Below are 17044 nucleotides of genomic sequence, written 5' to 3'. Positions count from 1 at the left end.
CAAAATTATAGATTTTGCACATGAAGGGGATTTACACAGACGACAATGAACAATCACACATAACTGGCATGGAAGGGAGGGACTGTCACCATGAATGAGCTGAGAGTGAAATCTGTTAACTATGTGCTTGGGATCATGAGTTAATACAGTTGTCCTTGAGAAAAGAGCAAATAAAAGGAAAAGAAACACTTAAATGCTATTGAACTTTGTGAGCGAGGCAGCAGTGGCCATGATAGCTGCTATATTAACGTAAAGCTGTGACTGTCAACATGCCAGAAATTAACATATGATGACAAAAACAGAAATTACTGGAAACCGAGACATCGAATCCACAGCGTCACTGAAAACTGAGCCGGAAGACGATGCGCAGTATGGGAGTGGTGGAGACATTTAGATTAGTGGCACCTGTTGGGATGCGAGGAGGGAAGCATGAACTGGAACTCCACGATACACGTGTTGTCCTTCAGCTGTCGATGCTGAACGCTGTTGAGCTCGTAGGCAATGTATGCTCTGCGCACGTACACCTGGGAATGTTTCACACAGTGTGTAAATCGCATGTGGAAAATACACGTAAGTTCTTTAAAATTATGTTAAGCAAGATTTGTTCCACAGACTGATCTCACTGCGGCTCTCACCTCCAGTGCAGCCATCCGAACTACTTGATTGCTGTGGTAGAAGAAGTTGGGCAGAACATCAAAGATGGATGTCTCCGAAAGGATCAGTTTCTGAGGAAAGAGAGACAAGCAGCTATCTTAGAAATCGTCATTTTCCAAAAGCTCGGATGAAACCAGAGTTGCTCTTGTTTGCTGTTGCCTACCTGCAGGTTCTCAATGCAGAACTGATGGCCATACATGTCGATGGCAGAAAGGAAGATGGACTCCACCTGGTTGTGTCGTAGCTCGTAAGAGGGAAGGTGGGAAGCGATTAACACCTGTGTTAAAAAGAGGTTCAGGTTTTTGATTGCATATCTTTTGAAGCACATAAAACCGGGGTGTGCCTGGAGGGGACACAGTGACATCTGGTGGTAGGGATATGCATGCGCACTGAGGAATGGAAATGGATAAAGTGCACTCCAACATCAAGCATTTCAAGCTTTCTTTTTTGTTTTACTCTTGATGATTTTACCTGATAAGTCATGAAGATAAGAAACACCCGAGTGCCACTACAGATCAAGACTAAGAGTGAGTTCTTTCCAGGCTTTAACCACTTCAGAGGACTTTATTTCAGCTCTTGCACAGACTTGATAAGAAAAAAAGTCTGTATCTGACCTGTCGAGCACGCAGAGCCACCTTGGCGTTGGTTGTCTTGCTGAGCTGGGTGAGTTCGGTTAAAATGGCCATGAGCTCGTCTGTCAGTGTGGGATCTGGGACACACAGCTGGTCCTGGACACGAGAACAGACATGACATTACAAAACACCTGCAGTTTGCTGTTAAAGTATTGTACTGATCATTTAACGTTTGTTTGTTTGATGACAAAGTTATGGATGAGTACTTTAGGAAATCATTTCTCTGGGAAGCTACACAACGTCAAAACCATTGGTAAAGGATTACTGTGATTAAAATCAATTATGCACTGCTGGTACGCACACCAACTTGTCTATTTACATGACGTACAAATCACATACCTTGTTCAGTGACACAAATGTATGCCTTAAATATGAATCTCTCTCTTTTAAGTAATTTGAAGAATCCAGCTGTCCTGATCACTTCTAATAATTCTAATTCTCTGTAAAAGTGTCTAGAAATGACTATGTTGTAATTGGCACTTTAGAAATAAAGCTGAATTGATTTGAATTGAATTACTACAGCTGTCAGGCTTCGTTGACTCAGTAGGAAAGGAAACTTACAATCAGCATCGTCACCAGCAGATTCTTCTTGGTGACTTGAGCATGGGAGAAGATATAGTTGAGCACATTGGCCATGTCGCCTTTGTTTTCCTCACGCAGGGTAAACACACACTTGTCGTAGTGTCCTGTTGGCAAGCCAGTATAGAAGTGCTAAGTTAACCAATCTTTCTAAATGTGGTGGCAAGTCAACACAGCAATGAATGTGTGTGGCTGTTGCTCTGTACCATTCTGAAACTGGATCTCTACTTTCAGATATTGTCTGAGCAAATCCATCACCACCGCCTTCATGTGTCCTCGGATGCCACTTCGATATCTGTTGAAGACAAACAGTTTGAACTTGTAGATAATCAATGGAAAAAAAAAACATTTAATTGACTGGATGTTTGTGAATCTCACTTTTGCACCAGTTGAACGATGCTTTGCGTATTCATGAAGAAGACTTCTCTCTCCGACTTCTTGTTTAGAGTTGCAGCATGGCTGTCCAGGATGTTTGCAATCTAGCAGTAACAAAGGAGATAATCAATATAAGCATTTAATCCCAGCAGCAGTGGAGACTCAGGCATTTAATCCGGGTCACACTGTGAGTTATGTCCCTTTACTTAATAAGACCATGTCATGTTTCTTAATAAACACTGAAACAGATGCAGATACATTTCTTTGGTTTTGTATCAGACTTTTTTTTTTCTTTTTACTATTAACACATTATTTCCAGACAGTAGCACTCAGTAATTTTCAGAACGTAAAAACAAGATGTTATAACTTGTTGGAAGAGTATTAAGCTATATTGGAATAATGTATGACTTTTGAATCAGTGGAGCACTTTCCAACAACTTTAATTTAAGAAAAACAACAAGTGCAATATATGTCTTTTTATATCATCAGTTGCTGTTGGATTTTTGTTTCCAAGGTGCTACAGAGGACAGTCTATAAAGATAAGACTTGTGTGGGCACCTGCTGGCTGGGGAACTGGCAGAGCACCGAGGTGATGTTGCTGGCATACTGAGCCATCTCCTTCTTGATGGCCTTCTCCACGGCGGGGGGGATACGACCCGACACACTCGTCATGATGTCTTGAAGCTCCAGCAGCGGCAGGGAGGGATCTCGCATTGTCTTCATTAGCCTTTCCACCCACTCCTTCAACTACACCAACAGGAGAATAATTGTTTGGTTGCATTGTGGCAACGAAATGAATAAATGGATGAAAAAAGATGACGAGTTGAATCTTACTTTAGCACTGAAAAAAGGCTCAGGAAGACAGAAGCCATTCATGATGTGAACAAGATGATCCAGTGTGTTGTGGAAGACCCTGTGCAGCTTCTCCCCCCTCAGAGCGACTGCCTGGATAGACGGCAGGGCGCCAGTGTGCAGCTCTGCCTACGAGACAAACACAAACACTTGTTCAGATGTAGTAAGTGGTCAAAGTTACAACTAAACATCTACCCACAGTCACCAGTCCATCACAGGGCAAACAGAAAGACTGATATCTACACACATTCAGAACTATGTGTCTTATTTTTATTGACAATTCACTCAAAACATGTTTTTGGATGGCGATAGGAACCCATGAGCCTGTAAGAATGCACAGAGTGAGTTTGCATAAAGTCTTGCTATCAGATGACAATGCCAACAATGAAACCAGTATGTGCCCAATCCGTGTATCATTCGTTCAATTGATATTCAATTAAGAATCGAAAAACAAAATATTGAAAAATGAGTCGTTTTTCCTTTTTTCATTTTTAAAATGAAAACAAATAAATGAAAATTGGTTTGTTTTTCAATATCCCGTTTGTTAAGACAGATCAAATACAGGACATTTGAAATACGGCCACAGAGCAGACTTTAATGTGATTTTTCAATTTCTTCGATCTCCGTGACCCGGAAGTTCTATCGTCTGTGTTTTGGTTTTTTTCCCGGCGGGAAAGTGGGCGGGTCACGTCAACCTGTGGGTCAGTTTAAGGCCAGCACACTGCAGAATCCCGATCTTCTCCTCCCGGCCGAAGCCGACAAGGTCCGACTGTCGGGAGTATACAAATGAGTTCGGCTCCGATCTTCGTATGGTGTGCGGTGCGTTCCGAGAGATTTTTTCCAGTCGGAGCCTCTCGGGAGGCGTCGGAAGGGGAGATCATCGATAATGAACATGTTTAATATTTCTGATCGCAAATCCTGTGGTGTGTGGAGCTCTGAGAGGCGCTGATCAGCTCCGAGTAGAGCTGTCCACACCCTCGAAATAAAGCTCCCTGATTGGCTGGTGCTGCTGCTTAAAAAAATCCCCTCTCAGCTGTCAGAGATGGAGACATATGTGAAATATATTCTCTACATGACAATGAAAGAGAAAAGTCAGAACTCCTAAACTTAGCAGTGCAGAAAGTGAGGGGTTAATCCTCAATAACTGGATCGCTCCTGGATCAACTGTATTTCCTCCATTCAGACCCAAACTCCGATCTGATTCATCCATCTGCATCTCCAGAGTCCTGCAATAATCCCAATGTGTGAATTCATCTCCACCATTAACCATCACGGAAGAACAGGGAGAAAAAAAGCTTTCCCTGCCTTCAGAGAGACAGAGCGACGTATCATTAAACTGACCTAATCAAAGCTCAACGGGTTTTTATTCTGGTGTAAACTATCCAATCTGGGGACAAAACGAATGATTTAAGATATTTGGTGATTTAAAAAAGTAGCTTCATTTTCAATCTTCCCTGATTCAGAGACCACACATGAGAAGACAACAGAGGACAGATCACTTGTCAGAAAATGTAAATAAATGTTCTAGTAGGCTACTGAAGAGGGAATTATAGTTTGAGATGATTTTCATATAAATTAACCTCTGCATTTTACAATAATTCAGCTTATTAATGTGTGCGCTTTTTTTTTTTGTTTTTTTTTTGTTTTTTGTTTACTTGTGGAGCAGTAGAATAAAGTTATTAGTAGCAGTCTGTGGTACTTTTTTGAATCAGCAAATATCTTAAATCATTCTTATTGTCCCCAGATTGGATAGTTTACACCAGAATAAAATCTCATTGAGCTTTAAGTTTCATTATGCGTCGCTCTGTCGCTCTGAAGTCACGGAGTCATTGACTTTTTTTCATGTATTTTTTTCCTCATTCTTCCGTGATGGTTAATAATGAAGATGAATTATTACTTTGGAATTATTGCAGGACTGGTGATGCAGATGAATGAATCAGATCGGAGTTTGGGTCTGAATGGAGGAAATACAGTTTATCCAGGAGCGATCCAGTTATTGAGGATTAACCCCTCACTTTCTGCACTGCTAAGTTTTGGAGTTCTGACTTTTCTCTTTCACTGTCATGTCAAGAATATATTTCACAAACATGTCCCCATCTCTGGCAGCTGAGAGGGGATTTTTTTTAAGCAGCGGCACCAGCCAATCAGGAAGCTTTATTTCGAGGGTGTGGACAGGTCAGCTCGGAGCTGATCGGCCCCTCTCAGAGCACCACACACAATAGGATTTGCGATCAGAAATATTAAACATGTTCATTATCTACGATCTCCCCTTCCGACGCCTCCCGAGAGGCTCCGACCGGAAAAAGTCTCTCTGAACCCCCCGCACACTACACGAAGATCGGACCCGAACTCTTTATCATACTCCCACAGTCGGACCCTGTCGGCTTCGGTCGGGAGGAGAAGATCGGGGCAAAATTCGGCCTGATCATTCTGTAGTGTGTGCTGGGCTTAAACTGGCCCACAGGTTGACGTGACCCGCCCACTTTCCCGCCGGGAAAAAACCAAAACACAGACGATAGAACTTCCAGGTCACGGAGATCGAAGAAATTGAAAAATCACATTAAAGTCTGCTCTGTGGCCGCATTTCAACTTTCCTTTATTTGATCTGTCTTAACAAACGGGATATTGAAAAACAAACCAATTTTCATTTATTTGTTTTCGTTTTAAAAACGAAAAAAGGAAAAACGACTCATTTTTCAGTATTTTGTTTTTTGATTCTTAATTGAATATCAATTGAACGAATGATACACGGATTGTGCCCCTCTAAACTGCTCTATATTCATGTTTAAACTTACAATTACAGTGAAAAACTTAATATAAAGTTGTCTCAAATCTGAAAGCTGAGCTGTGATCGGCTTTGTTTGACAGCAACTAGTGATACTATTACCAGCAACGGATGCATTCCTCCCTATTCAGTCTGTTTTTCATTTATCAGGCTCATCTAAATGACAGCTCAGACACACACAAACACACACACACACACACACAGCTCTTCCACAGATAATTGAGCCCTCGTATTTGTTGTCAGCATCAATTTCCTGCCTCGTTGATGTTATGACTGCTTAAAACGACTTGTTAGAACTGCAAATCCGAACCGAATATTATTCACGCAACACTCCCAGGCTGCAAATGTGCACATGTTGAATATGACAAGTGAGCTTTCAGTCATTCTGTGAATGTTGTTAAATGGGGTTTATGCTAAAACCACGTTGGAAATGAAGACATTTGCACATTTTAAAAAGAGCAATCACCTGCTGCACTCTGCTTGGATCATCCAGCTGCAGCTTGGCGATGACACAGCCCGGCTCCAACGCCGCTCCAGGCCTCTTCACGTAGTGAATACAGCCAGACTCCGCAGCGGTGAGCGTCATCACCATCTTCATCACCTGAAATCCAAATCTGGAATGTTTACATCTATGCAGCATGGCATGATAAATATAAATGCATTGATTCCTTCACCACCGAGCGAAGCCTGAACATGCTGTACCTCTATTTCAGCGTAACACTGGCCGGAAAACACATGACCGCCATCTTCAACAGTGTACTGAATGAGCTTCCCGGCAGAGGGAGATCTCAGCAGCGAGGGATCGTTCTCCTTTTCAAAAACACAAGTCTTGTTCCCAATCGTGATGCGGTACCTGGAGATTAACAGAATTGTAACAGCTTTGCCATTTCACAACCTTCTTTGATCTAATAATAAAATACTACTGATCATCCCTTCCTACCTGTCCACCTCCTCTTTCATGTAGGTCGTGTAGCTGCTGCCATCGTAAGACAGCAGCAGACCTCCGTCACTGAGCCGGTGGACGTCCACCTCGGCGGAGGAGTTGTTCATGATGACCACGTACGAGTTTGGGGACTGACGCGTCACGGTCAGGACATACTTCATCCCTTCGTAAATCAGCTCCACATCCACAGTGTTGAGCAGTGTGTGTGCCGGCAGCACCTGACCTCTGGTTAGAGAGGAAACGGGGTCTCGTGTTTTATATAGAGATTCTGTTGATGTTTTTTTTTTTTTTTGAAGTTAGCAACATCTTGAAATGAGTTAGTGTGACATGCAATTATTTTACCTTTCTAGAGAATGCAGAAAGTTGGACACACTGTTTCTCAGATTGACGTCTGCCACATGCAGAGCACCGCTCACAATCCCCAGCATGGTATCGGGACGCTCTGCCTGCATGCAACACACACTTTACATCAGACATCCAAATCTGGAAACAAACTGAACATACAGCTCGACTGAATGACTTTTACAATATGGGTCAGTGTGTCAGTGTGTTACAGCTTTCCTTAAGGGCATCCAGAGTCCAGAAATACATCAGCGCATACCTGCATCTTCTCTGAGATAAGCCTGTCCAGCCAGCCTGTGTCGATGCTGTTGTGCTGGAAACATTCAGTCTCCAGCAGTTTGATGAGGTATTCCACTGTGGTCCTGAAGTCACCTCGAATCGAAAGCTCCTTGAGAGCCACCACCATGTTCCTATAAAAAAAAAATTACATTCTGTCATAGGACTTATCAAAGAATACACATACCTTAGGTTTGTGTTCAAACGTGGCAGTTTTGATGGTTGTACTCACGAGATGGCTTCTTCACGATTCTCTCCCCAGGAGAAGCAGTGGCCAAACTGGGAGTCTGCAAACTCATGCAAGCCTCCAGCGGCTGCAACACTGAAGTAACCCCACACGTTCTTATTGCTGCGGAAGTTAAGCTCTTGCACAGTACCAGAGCTTGGCTTGAAACCCTGCAATCACACACACACACACACACACACACATCACATAATTTCACCTCTTTATAACAGGATTCTAACCCAGAAATATCTATTTCTATGGTCACAACAAAAGTTAATATGCAAAAGCAGGATTCATTTACAAAAAAATAAACAATAGCACCAGACATCATTTCCATCCATCCATCCATCTTCTACCGCTTATCCGGGACCGGGTCGTGGGGGCAGCAGTCTAAGCAGAGATGCCCAGACTTCACTGTCACCAGACACTTACTCCAGCTCTTCCGGGAGGATCCCGAGGCGTTCCCAGGTCAGCCAAGAGACAGTCTCTCCAGCGTGTCCTGGGTCTTCCCCGGGGTCTCCTCCCGGTGGGACATGTCTGGAACCCCTCCCCAGGGAGGCGTCCAGGAGGCATCCTAAAGAGGTGCCCGAGCCACCTCAGCTGGCCCCTCTCGATGTGGAGGAGTAGCGGCTCTACTCCGAGCTCCTCACCCTATCTCTAAGGGAGCGCCCAGCCACCCTACGGAGGAAGCTCATTTCAGCCGCTTGTATCCGGGATCTTGTCCTTTCGGTCATGACCCAAAGCTCATGACCATAGGTGAGGGTGGGAACGTAGATTGACAGATAAATTGAGAGCTTCGCCTTTCAGCTCAGCTCCTTCTTCACCACAACGGACCGATACGACTGCATCACTGCAGCCGCTGCACCGATCCGCCTGTCAATCTCACGCTCCATCCGTCCCTCACTCGTGAACAAGACCCCAAGATACTTAAACTCCTCCACTTGGGCCAGAGTCTCTTCACCGACAGGAAGAAGGCAGACCACCTTCTTCCGATCGAGGACCATGGCCTCGGATTTGGAGGAGCTGAGCCTCATCCCTGTCGCTTCACACTCGGCTGTGAACGGCCCCAGTGCATGCTGCAGGTCCGGGTTCGATGAAGCCAACAGGACAACATCATCTGCAAAAAGCAAAGATGAAATCCTGTGGTCCCCAAACCGGACCCCCTCCGGCCCCTGGCTGCACCTAGAAATTCTGTCCATAAAGATTATGAACAGAACCGGTGACAAAGAGCAGCCCTACCGGAGTCCAACATGCACCGGGAACAGGTCCGACTTCCTGCTCGTAATGCGAACCAGACTCCTACTCCAGTCGAATGCAGTCGAACGCCTTCTCCAAGTCCATAAAGCACATGTGAACTGGTTGTGCGAACTTCCACGAACCCTCGAGCACCCTATGGAGGGTCTCAAGCTGGTCCAGTGTTCCGTGATCAGGACGAAAACCGCATTGTTCCTCCTTGATCCGACTATCGGTCGAATCCTCCCCTGCAGTACCCTGGAATAGACTTTCCCGGGGAGGCTGAGGAGTGTGATCCCCCTATAGTTGGAGCACATCCGCCGGTCCCTTTTCAAAAAGGGGAACCACCACCCCGGTCTGCCAATCCAGAGGCACTGTCCCCCGACCAGATAGCAGATAATTTGTGTTATTTCTGTAGATGTGACTGTACCTCATCGGGATTTTCACTGGTGATACGAGCAGCAATGACATGGCCCCTTGGTGAAGGTGTCGTGGAAAGACTCTCAAAGTCAATGGGACAGTCTCCCCAAGGCATGACCCCATAAAGCATCCTGATGTCTTTGATCCGGTGGAGAGGAATACCCATAGCAATCTGATAAAACACAGAGGAGTCCAAAGAATTGCACACTTCGATAAAGACACACAGATAAATAGATATGTTTACATTTGTATCAGTCATGTTCATTTGAATTCCATTACAAATTTATTATCTGGAGAACTGGCTGAGAATATTCTTCAATCATATTTCATGCAGTTGTAGCTTTGAAAAAGATAATCTCATTCTTTGGGCTGGAGTGAATATCACTCCCACAGCATCATCCAATCAGCTTGAGCACAAAGCTTTCACAGGCACTGACCTATTTACACACAATCCTGAACTCTGCAGAACACATCGCTGCTGCTGCAACTCCCAGACCTACTACAATGTTTCTGCAAACTCTCCTTCATTTCGCTCGCGCGCTCTTTTTTTTTTTTTGCAGTCAGTTACCATGGAGACAGGGGGCCAGTCAGAATGGTAATGGCAGTGAGGCGTGCTAACTGTCTCCAACCGGACGGGCAGGCACGGATTCAAACAGCACTACTGGATGTTTTCTGTAAGCGTGTGTGTGTGTGTGTGTGTGTGTGTGTGTGTGTGTGTGTGTGTGTGTGTGTGTGTGTGTGTGTTTAAGTGAGCCTGACCTGCAGCTGAGCAGCAGGTAAGTTGACGTCAGCCACCATTTCAGTGCAGGGGTGTTCCACCTGCAGACGGGGGTTGAGCTCTAAGAAGTAGAAGCTGCCATCTTGACTGTAGAGGTACTCCACTGTACCGGCACTGACGTAGCCCACCATCTTAGCCAGCTTCACAGCACACTGAGGGAAAAAAAAAAAAAGAGTGAAAACAGCTCTTTTCAAATGCAAATGTATAACTCTTAAGCTCTATCTTCACATAGGAATGCCGGTATAATTGACATGGTTTGCAGTTAGCGTTAGGATTTTCCTGTCACCTTTCAGTATATGCATGAAGACATAGTCAAGTAGTGAAGCATCACTTTAGACTTTAAATACATTTTGAAAAAGTCTAGAATTTCAGAAAACCCAAACAAGTTGGACAGTTGAATAAGAAATACATACATAAATATGTTTAAAATGAAAACATTAAAAAAAAGCAGTTTAATTGTTGAACATGCAAATCTCAAGCTAGAGAGCAGGACATGTCTACACACTCTCTAAAAGAAGAGTCATTCAGTTTCAAGCTCTGCGCTCTGCAGGATCTTTTCACTGAAATTAACTGAGACTGATGTTCTATAAGACAGAGATGGAACTGTCGCACACATAATACAACAATAAGCCACAAGACCGACCTTTTCCATATCCTCAAACACATCAGAGGTAGCGATGGTGGCAGGAGCCTCCTCGATAATCTTTTGGTGACGCCGCTGCACCGAACAGTCTCTGCCGAACAGGGAAATGGCGTTGCCGTACTGATCGGCCAAAATCTGAACTTCCAAGTGGCGGGCGTGTTTGGCCAGCTGCATGACGAAAATAGGCGATCCGGGAACTTCAGCTTGGACCTGGAATCAGCAAAGATAGGGAACTCTGGCAGTCAACACAAGTGAACGAAGCTCCACATGGTGATGAATTCACTCCTTAAATTCACACTCACTTGTCTGAAGAGGTTTGGGAAGTCATCAGCGCAGTTGACTTTTCGGATACCTTTCCCTCCACCGCCTTCTGAGGCCTTCACCATCACGGGATAACCAATCTTCTCTGCAGCCTGTTGGGAAAACACGCACATTCTCAGTGTGTATTCAAACACACTGTAGATGAAAGTGTATGTAAGCAGTGTTGACTTGCTTACTTTCATGCCATCCTCTACATCCTGGATGCAGCCCAGGTCATACAACTCATGGGGAACGTTGATGAGTTTCTTCTTCTGGTTGTTCTCTGTCCATTCTACAGTCAGGCCTGGCAAAGAAATTCCACATCCAGAGTTTAAGCTTTTTGTGTAATCGTGTGTCGTACTTGTCTCTTTGTTACAAAAAAAAAAAAGTCACTTGCAACAAACAAATCTGACTATACATACAGCAAATGTTCTTCAAACATCTTTAATATCAAGCCGATGAAATCTACTGATTTGCGGCTTTCTTATTAAGATGATTCTTTATACCTGTTCCACTCCAGGGCAGGGTAGGAATGCCAGCAGTCTGAGCCACGATTGAAGAAGCAATTTTGTCTCCTAGAGCCCACATAGCCTGACTCGGAGGACCTACGGAATATTGAAACAAAAAAAGAAACGAACTGACGATAAAAAAAAAATGAACAGGGAAGATGTCAGTAATGGTCAGAAATGCCAGATTCCTCTTACCCATAAAAGCAATGCCATTCTTGTGGAGAAGCTCTGGGAGTTTAGGGTTTTCTGAAGCGTGACCCCATCCAGCCCACACAGCCTATGAAAACATACATACCAGCAGGTAATAAATCAATGTCTGAACAATAGACTCTGTTGTAAACCTTATAGAAAATACTTTGCTTCTACCTGAACAGGTATACGTTTAGCAATGTCCAGAATGAGTTCGACATTGGCATAGTTGTTGTTATTAGTTCCTCCTGGCACCGGCACGTAATGATCTGCCATTTTGATGTATTCTGTGGAAAAAAAAGAAGAAAAAACAGGTTTAGTTCATTTTCTGTGCTATGCCACAAACCCAGGAGTAAGACACCTGCATGCCTGAGCGGCGCAGAGCGGTGCTCACACGGACCGTCGGGGCGCCCCTTGTACGGGCACGGCGCACCCTCCAGTACATGGCGCCCCAGGCAGGGTATTGTTTCGCCTGTAGGACGGACCGGCCCTGCTTCCACCCTGCCTGAACACCGAGACTCACCCTCATTTATTTCATTTTAATGGAAACGTATTTAAGGTTCCAGAAAATCCACAGCTAAGAAGATGAACATGAAAAAAAAAAAAAAACAGCACAAGGTTTTCTCAAGTCAAAGCTGAATCAGAATTTGTTTCAAATGGTGCCAGTTTACGGGAAAATAGAAAGTCCAGTGAAACGAGACACTGTAATACAACTGTGACATGAAAATGTTTCCAAAGACATTGCTTCGGAAGCTTCAGAAGTCGTACAGCATTTTACACTGAACACGGGATCAAAGCTTGACAAAATATACAAAGTATTTTATAAATACTAACAGAAGAAAGCAACAGCCACGAGGTGATTCCATTGATAATGGCCTCTTGGGTTGCATATATGGGGAAAGAAGGTGGCAACCTGTCCGGATCTTTCGCTTAAGCTATTGGTAAGATTAACTTGTGAAAAACAAACTGCAAAAGCTCAAGACAGAGCCTTGAGAGAATGTTTTTTTTTTTGTTTGTTTGTTTTTTTTAAGCTAGACCTGATTCTACAGCTGGTGTACTTACACTGGAGTGTTATTTGTCCATAAAAGCTCACCTGCATTGGCTTTCAGGTCTTCTGGGGTCACCATGACTACAAAGCGAATCGCCCTTTCATTCCGAAACATCTCGTATGCCCAGCGGCGGATGGATCGCATGCACTTAACCGCTGCAATGCCATTGTTTGCAATCAGTACCTAGACAGACAAAAGGTTGCAGTTACTGTAGTTGAAATCGTATCATCACAGAAGGAAAGTGACAGAATGATATAACTTTGTATCCAATTACTTATCTCTAAAGAGAAATGCAACATCATTGACTGGAATTGTCAGTTTATTTAGTGGGTCTGTTCAATACAACATAGAAGTTCTGCAGTACAACTTTATACCTGTTCAATCAATGCATTTTATTACTGTATTATTGATCATTTAGAAATCTTAATTCTTAATTATCAAGAAGGATGTGGAGAGAAAAAAAACTCATCTTCAACAGCAATAATTGTCTCTCTTTAAGCATTTTATGAAGAGGACAGAAAAGGAAATTGACGCAGTTACCTTTTCAATAACCTTGTTTCCACCAAACCGGGTGACAAACTCAGCAGGAGAGGCGACAGTGAAGTCCCTCTGGAGATCAATCCGTCTGCGATCCCGGCCCTGTTTCACCAGGTGCAGTCCTGACATGCTTGATCTGCTTCAAGAAAAAAAATGACAAACAAAAAATGTAATGTATATGATATACCGAAGCCTCAGTAGGTAGTCCAGCTTTGAAAAGTCCCCGAGACAATAAGGTGCAATCAAACTTCCAGAGAAAAGCTAATTGAGAAGAGTGTTTGCTGGCTGATAAACATGAAGCCCTGAAATCTGTGTTCGCCTCACAGATAAAACAGGCACAACACTTCCTACTGATAAGACATTTATAGTCACAGTAGCACAAGATTAGGCTCCTATCTGTGATATTTAACAGGTGTGTGAATAACACAAGTGATTACAAATTGTTTTTAAAAATGGGAATTTTGACAAATAAAATCAGCAAAATTTAAAGTTATCAAAATTGAAAAAAGCTACTAAAAACAGGTTTTAGCAAAAGCAACAAAAAAAGCTAAAAATTTCTTCCAAATCAATCCAATATGATTAATTACATGTTGGAACAAGTACTTTCAGCAGAGTCGAATGATTCGAGCTCCACCCCAAACAGGAACCATGTGGAAAGTACAGGGGGAGGGATGATTTCCAACAGGAGGGTGTGACGGAGCGTGTCTGGCTGGAGTGTGTGGCCTGGTGTGGCCTGATGCTGCATCGTTGCATCACTGTCTAGAATCACCAGCAGCAGGAGGAAAGGAGCTTCTTATTACATCTAATTCATATCCAGCTGAGAGAGTGTGCTCTATCCTGTGAGGCTGGACATCTCAAAGTCGGAAATGAAAACAATTCTACCGAGGATTAACTGTTTTCAAAATGTGAACTAAATTACACAAAATTAACAAGAGAACTGCAGGTTTCACAGAAAAGCACAATTCCTGCTAGAAAGAAAAGTAGCAACACATATAAGATAACTGAAATGCTGTTAAGATGTCATGTTTTAAGGAAATCCATCAAAAAAGAAGAGAAATGTTGGGGACATCCTGTTCGCCAATCCTTCATGCCAGTATTCTTAAGAAAACACAATGAAAACGTGAGGGCTGGAGACAAACTAAGAAGTCTTAGTGCTTTGCACAAAATACTCTAAGTATTGAATTGCTCCTTCAGGTTGAGTATTTTGCAGTCTGTATCCGCTCTCCTGGACAACCTCACGCACTCAGTACACAGAGAAACCCTTCAGCAGCGTGCAACTAGAGAAACCACATTTTTCACATGTGCTGTAGAAGAAGGCAGCCCAAGCAAATGGAGGCGCAGAGTGCAGAAAGCACTCCATGTCAACGAGTGCAAAGTCAGACACATTCCAAAAAAGACAGCCTTTTAAGTTTTAAGCATAAAAGGTTTGCATAAATTATGTCAATTGTATAACAATGCAATGCAACAAAAGCTAGAAGAGGAGGCAAACGAAATGTAGAAAATTGTAATATTATGCAAAACTCATGTCTGCCATAGAGAATAAATGTGTAGAATGTGTCTTCACTGTGTAGAAAGATTCAAATTCTAACCTCAGATTGTGCATCGGGCCATCTATGTGGTCGAATCCCATTTCATAGGTGCTGTCAGAGCTGCCCGAGGACGGCGACACGGAGCGGCTTTCCTTTTCCTCCGGCTGCATGTCCGTCCTCCCTTGGATTTCATCCTCCGAGTTCTCCTCCGACACTGACCCCACAATGAAGTGGGAGTGCAGCGCCGCAGCCGCGGGGCTCTTCTTGGCAGCACCGTCCTGCTGTGCCATGGCCGGACGGCACGAGCAGGCTGCAAAAACTGAAGAGAAAACACAGCAATTTTAAGTGACATACAAAGTCCAGATAGAGTACAGCATGAGACAAAACTGCTCTGACGAGAACATCATACTATTTGTGGAATTGCAAAATTTGATTGCACAAATGTAACTGTATTGATAAAACTGACAGAGGATTGCTCAACTGGAGGCTGCACAGGGAGCATCGGGGCTTTGGGTGCATGATTTCTTGAAGTAATATTACATACTGTGCTTTTTGTAAGTTGAGTAATTTGCAAAACTATTTGTATGTGCTTATAACGCATGCTGTTATCTTCACAAAACAAGTGAATAAGTTCATATGGACTTTATCAGAAGTCTGGAAGACCAGTTGTGAAGTGAAGAAACCACTTGGATAAGAAACAAAACATCTTCATAGACTTAAGATTAAAATCTATATGATTTGAGATGCCTCCAACTTGGACAAAGGACAATATGCACAGACATGTTATTATTGATTATTATACTTACAGGATAAGCATTAGCTGATATTCTGTGCAATTATACCAACTTATGAAAGCATGCACATAGGCAACAAAAGTGTTGCCTAACACAAAAGACAGAAGTATGACTGTAATCTTTGGAGTAAATCATTTCCAGTGCACCCGCTGCAAACACTACCACTACCTGAACTGTCACTTATTTCCAAGTTAGCAGAGAAATCTGATGCCCCGTGAATAAGCGCCACTTTGAGCAAACAACAGAGACGTCTACTACCTGTAGAGACGGTTTATCGAGTTGACTTTCGGCTACAGAGGCACACCTTTACCTGATGATAGCTGCTTGTGGGACCAGAAAAACAAGCCGAGCACGGTAGCCACACACGCCGAGAGGCTGAGCCAAGCGAACATCACAAAACCACGGCATGGGCAAAATGTACTTTCTGCACAGACCCAAACATACTCGTACGCGGATAAAATATGATTTAGCCGCAGAACAGGGCCGGTGTGAACACTACCTGTCACGCTAGCTTCCTAGACAGCAGCTAAAGACAAGCCGAGGCGCAGATGCTAATAACGCTAGCTTACCAGGGCAGCGGATAATACAATTATAATGACATTGTCGTGGCACTAATACAAACTGTACGGTCACCAGCTAACAGGGGAGCCACTTAATCCGAAACACCGGCGTGCAGCGAATAATTCAGCAGCGTTGAGATAAACATCTACAGCCAGAGACTCACCGGCGGAGATGAACCGACACGTAATCCTGAAGGACTTTTCAAGTCAAACAGATGGATGAATTAACTGTGCCTGTGAGACATCTCGGGGGTCAGGGATGGTGACAAAGATCCCATCATCAGGAGCTCCACCAGCAGACAGTGGGGTGATGCGATGATGCGCATACGGGTTACTGCCGGGCATTGACCTCTGACTGCCGCTCCCACTTTAGAACTAGGATACGTAGAAAGACAACTACCAAAAAAAGTGACAATGACAGTGTTATTTTTAGATCAAACCCATGTCTTGTAGCAATATCTTTCAACTGTAACACCTAAAACACAGAGTACTTCTCCAGTCTCCCGGGAAAGGAAACAACTATCTGGCTACATATTGATGCTGTCGCTGTTGACAGTTCCTATCTAGTACAAGTAGATCTAGGAAGGCGCAAGACAAGAATTGGCCAATGGGATCGCAGGGAATTTCAGTGGGCGGGGCTAAAATGGTGAGATGAGAGGGGAGGGGACCGGAAGTGACTGTCCCTTTTCACGCGTGCGTCGCACGTGTCAATGGGAAACCGGTCCTCTAAGGTTTGGATGATCGCCACTCAAGCAAGTTAAGTTACATTTTCAGAAACATCACGCTAATCAGCACACGAAACAAAAACACCAAAAGCGAAGAAAGATCAGATTCAGAAA

General features: G+C 43.7%; 1 protein-coding gene across 17 annotated transcripts in view; it reads right to left on the bottom strand.

Annotated features, from left to right (window-relative positions):
• Window positions 1–16556, bottom strand: part of acaca (acetyl-CoA carboxylase alpha) — a 34756-nt gene extending 18200 nt beyond the window's left edge. For 5 of the 17 annotated variants that reach the window (XM_030100284.1, XM_030100288.1, XM_030100291.1 and 2 more), the window contains exons 1-27: window positions 16370–16555; window positions 14912–15170; window positions 13326–13458; window positions 12830–12968; window positions 11914–12023; window positions 11743–11824; window positions 11545–11643; window positions 11236–11342; window positions 11041–11151; window positions 10739–10948; window positions 10077–10247; window positions 9328–9489; window positions 7671–7834; window positions 7422–7572; window positions 7163–7266; window positions 6818–7045; window positions 6580–6730; window positions 6344–6478; window positions 3075–3221; window positions 2799–2987; window positions 2244–2344; window positions 2072–2160; window positions 1848–1972; window positions 1269–1382; window positions 818–931; window positions 636–725; window positions 406–524 (exon numbers count right to left, since the gene is read on the bottom strand). In XM_030100284.1, the coding sequence (XP_029956144.1) occupies window positions 406–524; window positions 636–725; window positions 818–931; window positions 1269–1382; window positions 1848–1972; window positions 2072–2160; window positions 2244–2344; window positions 2799–2987; window positions 3075–3221; window positions 6344–6478; window positions 6580–6730; window positions 6818–7045; window positions 7163–7266; window positions 7422–7572; window positions 7671–7834; window positions 9328–9489; window positions 10077–10247; window positions 10739–10948; window positions 11041–11151; window positions 11236–11342; window positions 11545–11643; window positions 11743–11824; window positions 11914–12023; window positions 12830–12968; window positions 13326–13458; window positions 14912–15141 (3575 nt within the window). In that variant the 5' untranslated portion in view covers window positions 15142–15170; window positions 16370–16555. Of the gene's footprint in view, window positions 1–405; window positions 525–635; window positions 726–817; window positions 932–1268; window positions 1383–1847; window positions 1973–2071; window positions 2161–2243; window positions 2345–2798; window positions 2988–3074; window positions 3222–6343; window positions 6479–6579; window positions 6731–6817; window positions 7046–7162; window positions 7267–7421; window positions 7573–7670; window positions 7835–9327; window positions 9490–10076; window positions 10248–10738; window positions 10949–11040; window positions 11152–11235; window positions 11343–11526; window positions 11644–11742; window positions 11825–11913; window positions 12024–12829; window positions 12969–13325; window positions 13462–14911; window positions 15171–16369 lie in introns of all 17 variants that reach the window. The other 12 variants (XM_030100287.1, XM_030100292.1, XM_030100290.1 and 9 more) reach the window with 6 other exon arrangements.
• Between the last annotated feature and the right edge of the window lie 488 nt (window positions 16557–17044).

Source organism: Salarias fasciatus, chromosome 10, assembly GCF_902148845.1.
Source record: "Salarias fasciatus chromosome 10, fSalaFa1.1, whole genome shotgun sequence".
NCBI lineage: Eukaryota > Metazoa > Chordata > Actinopteri > Blenniiformes > Blenniidae > Salarias > Salarias fasciatus.
The sequence above is the reverse complement of the archived record's forward strand: the minus strand, read 5'-3'. Positions and strand labels throughout refer to the sequence as shown.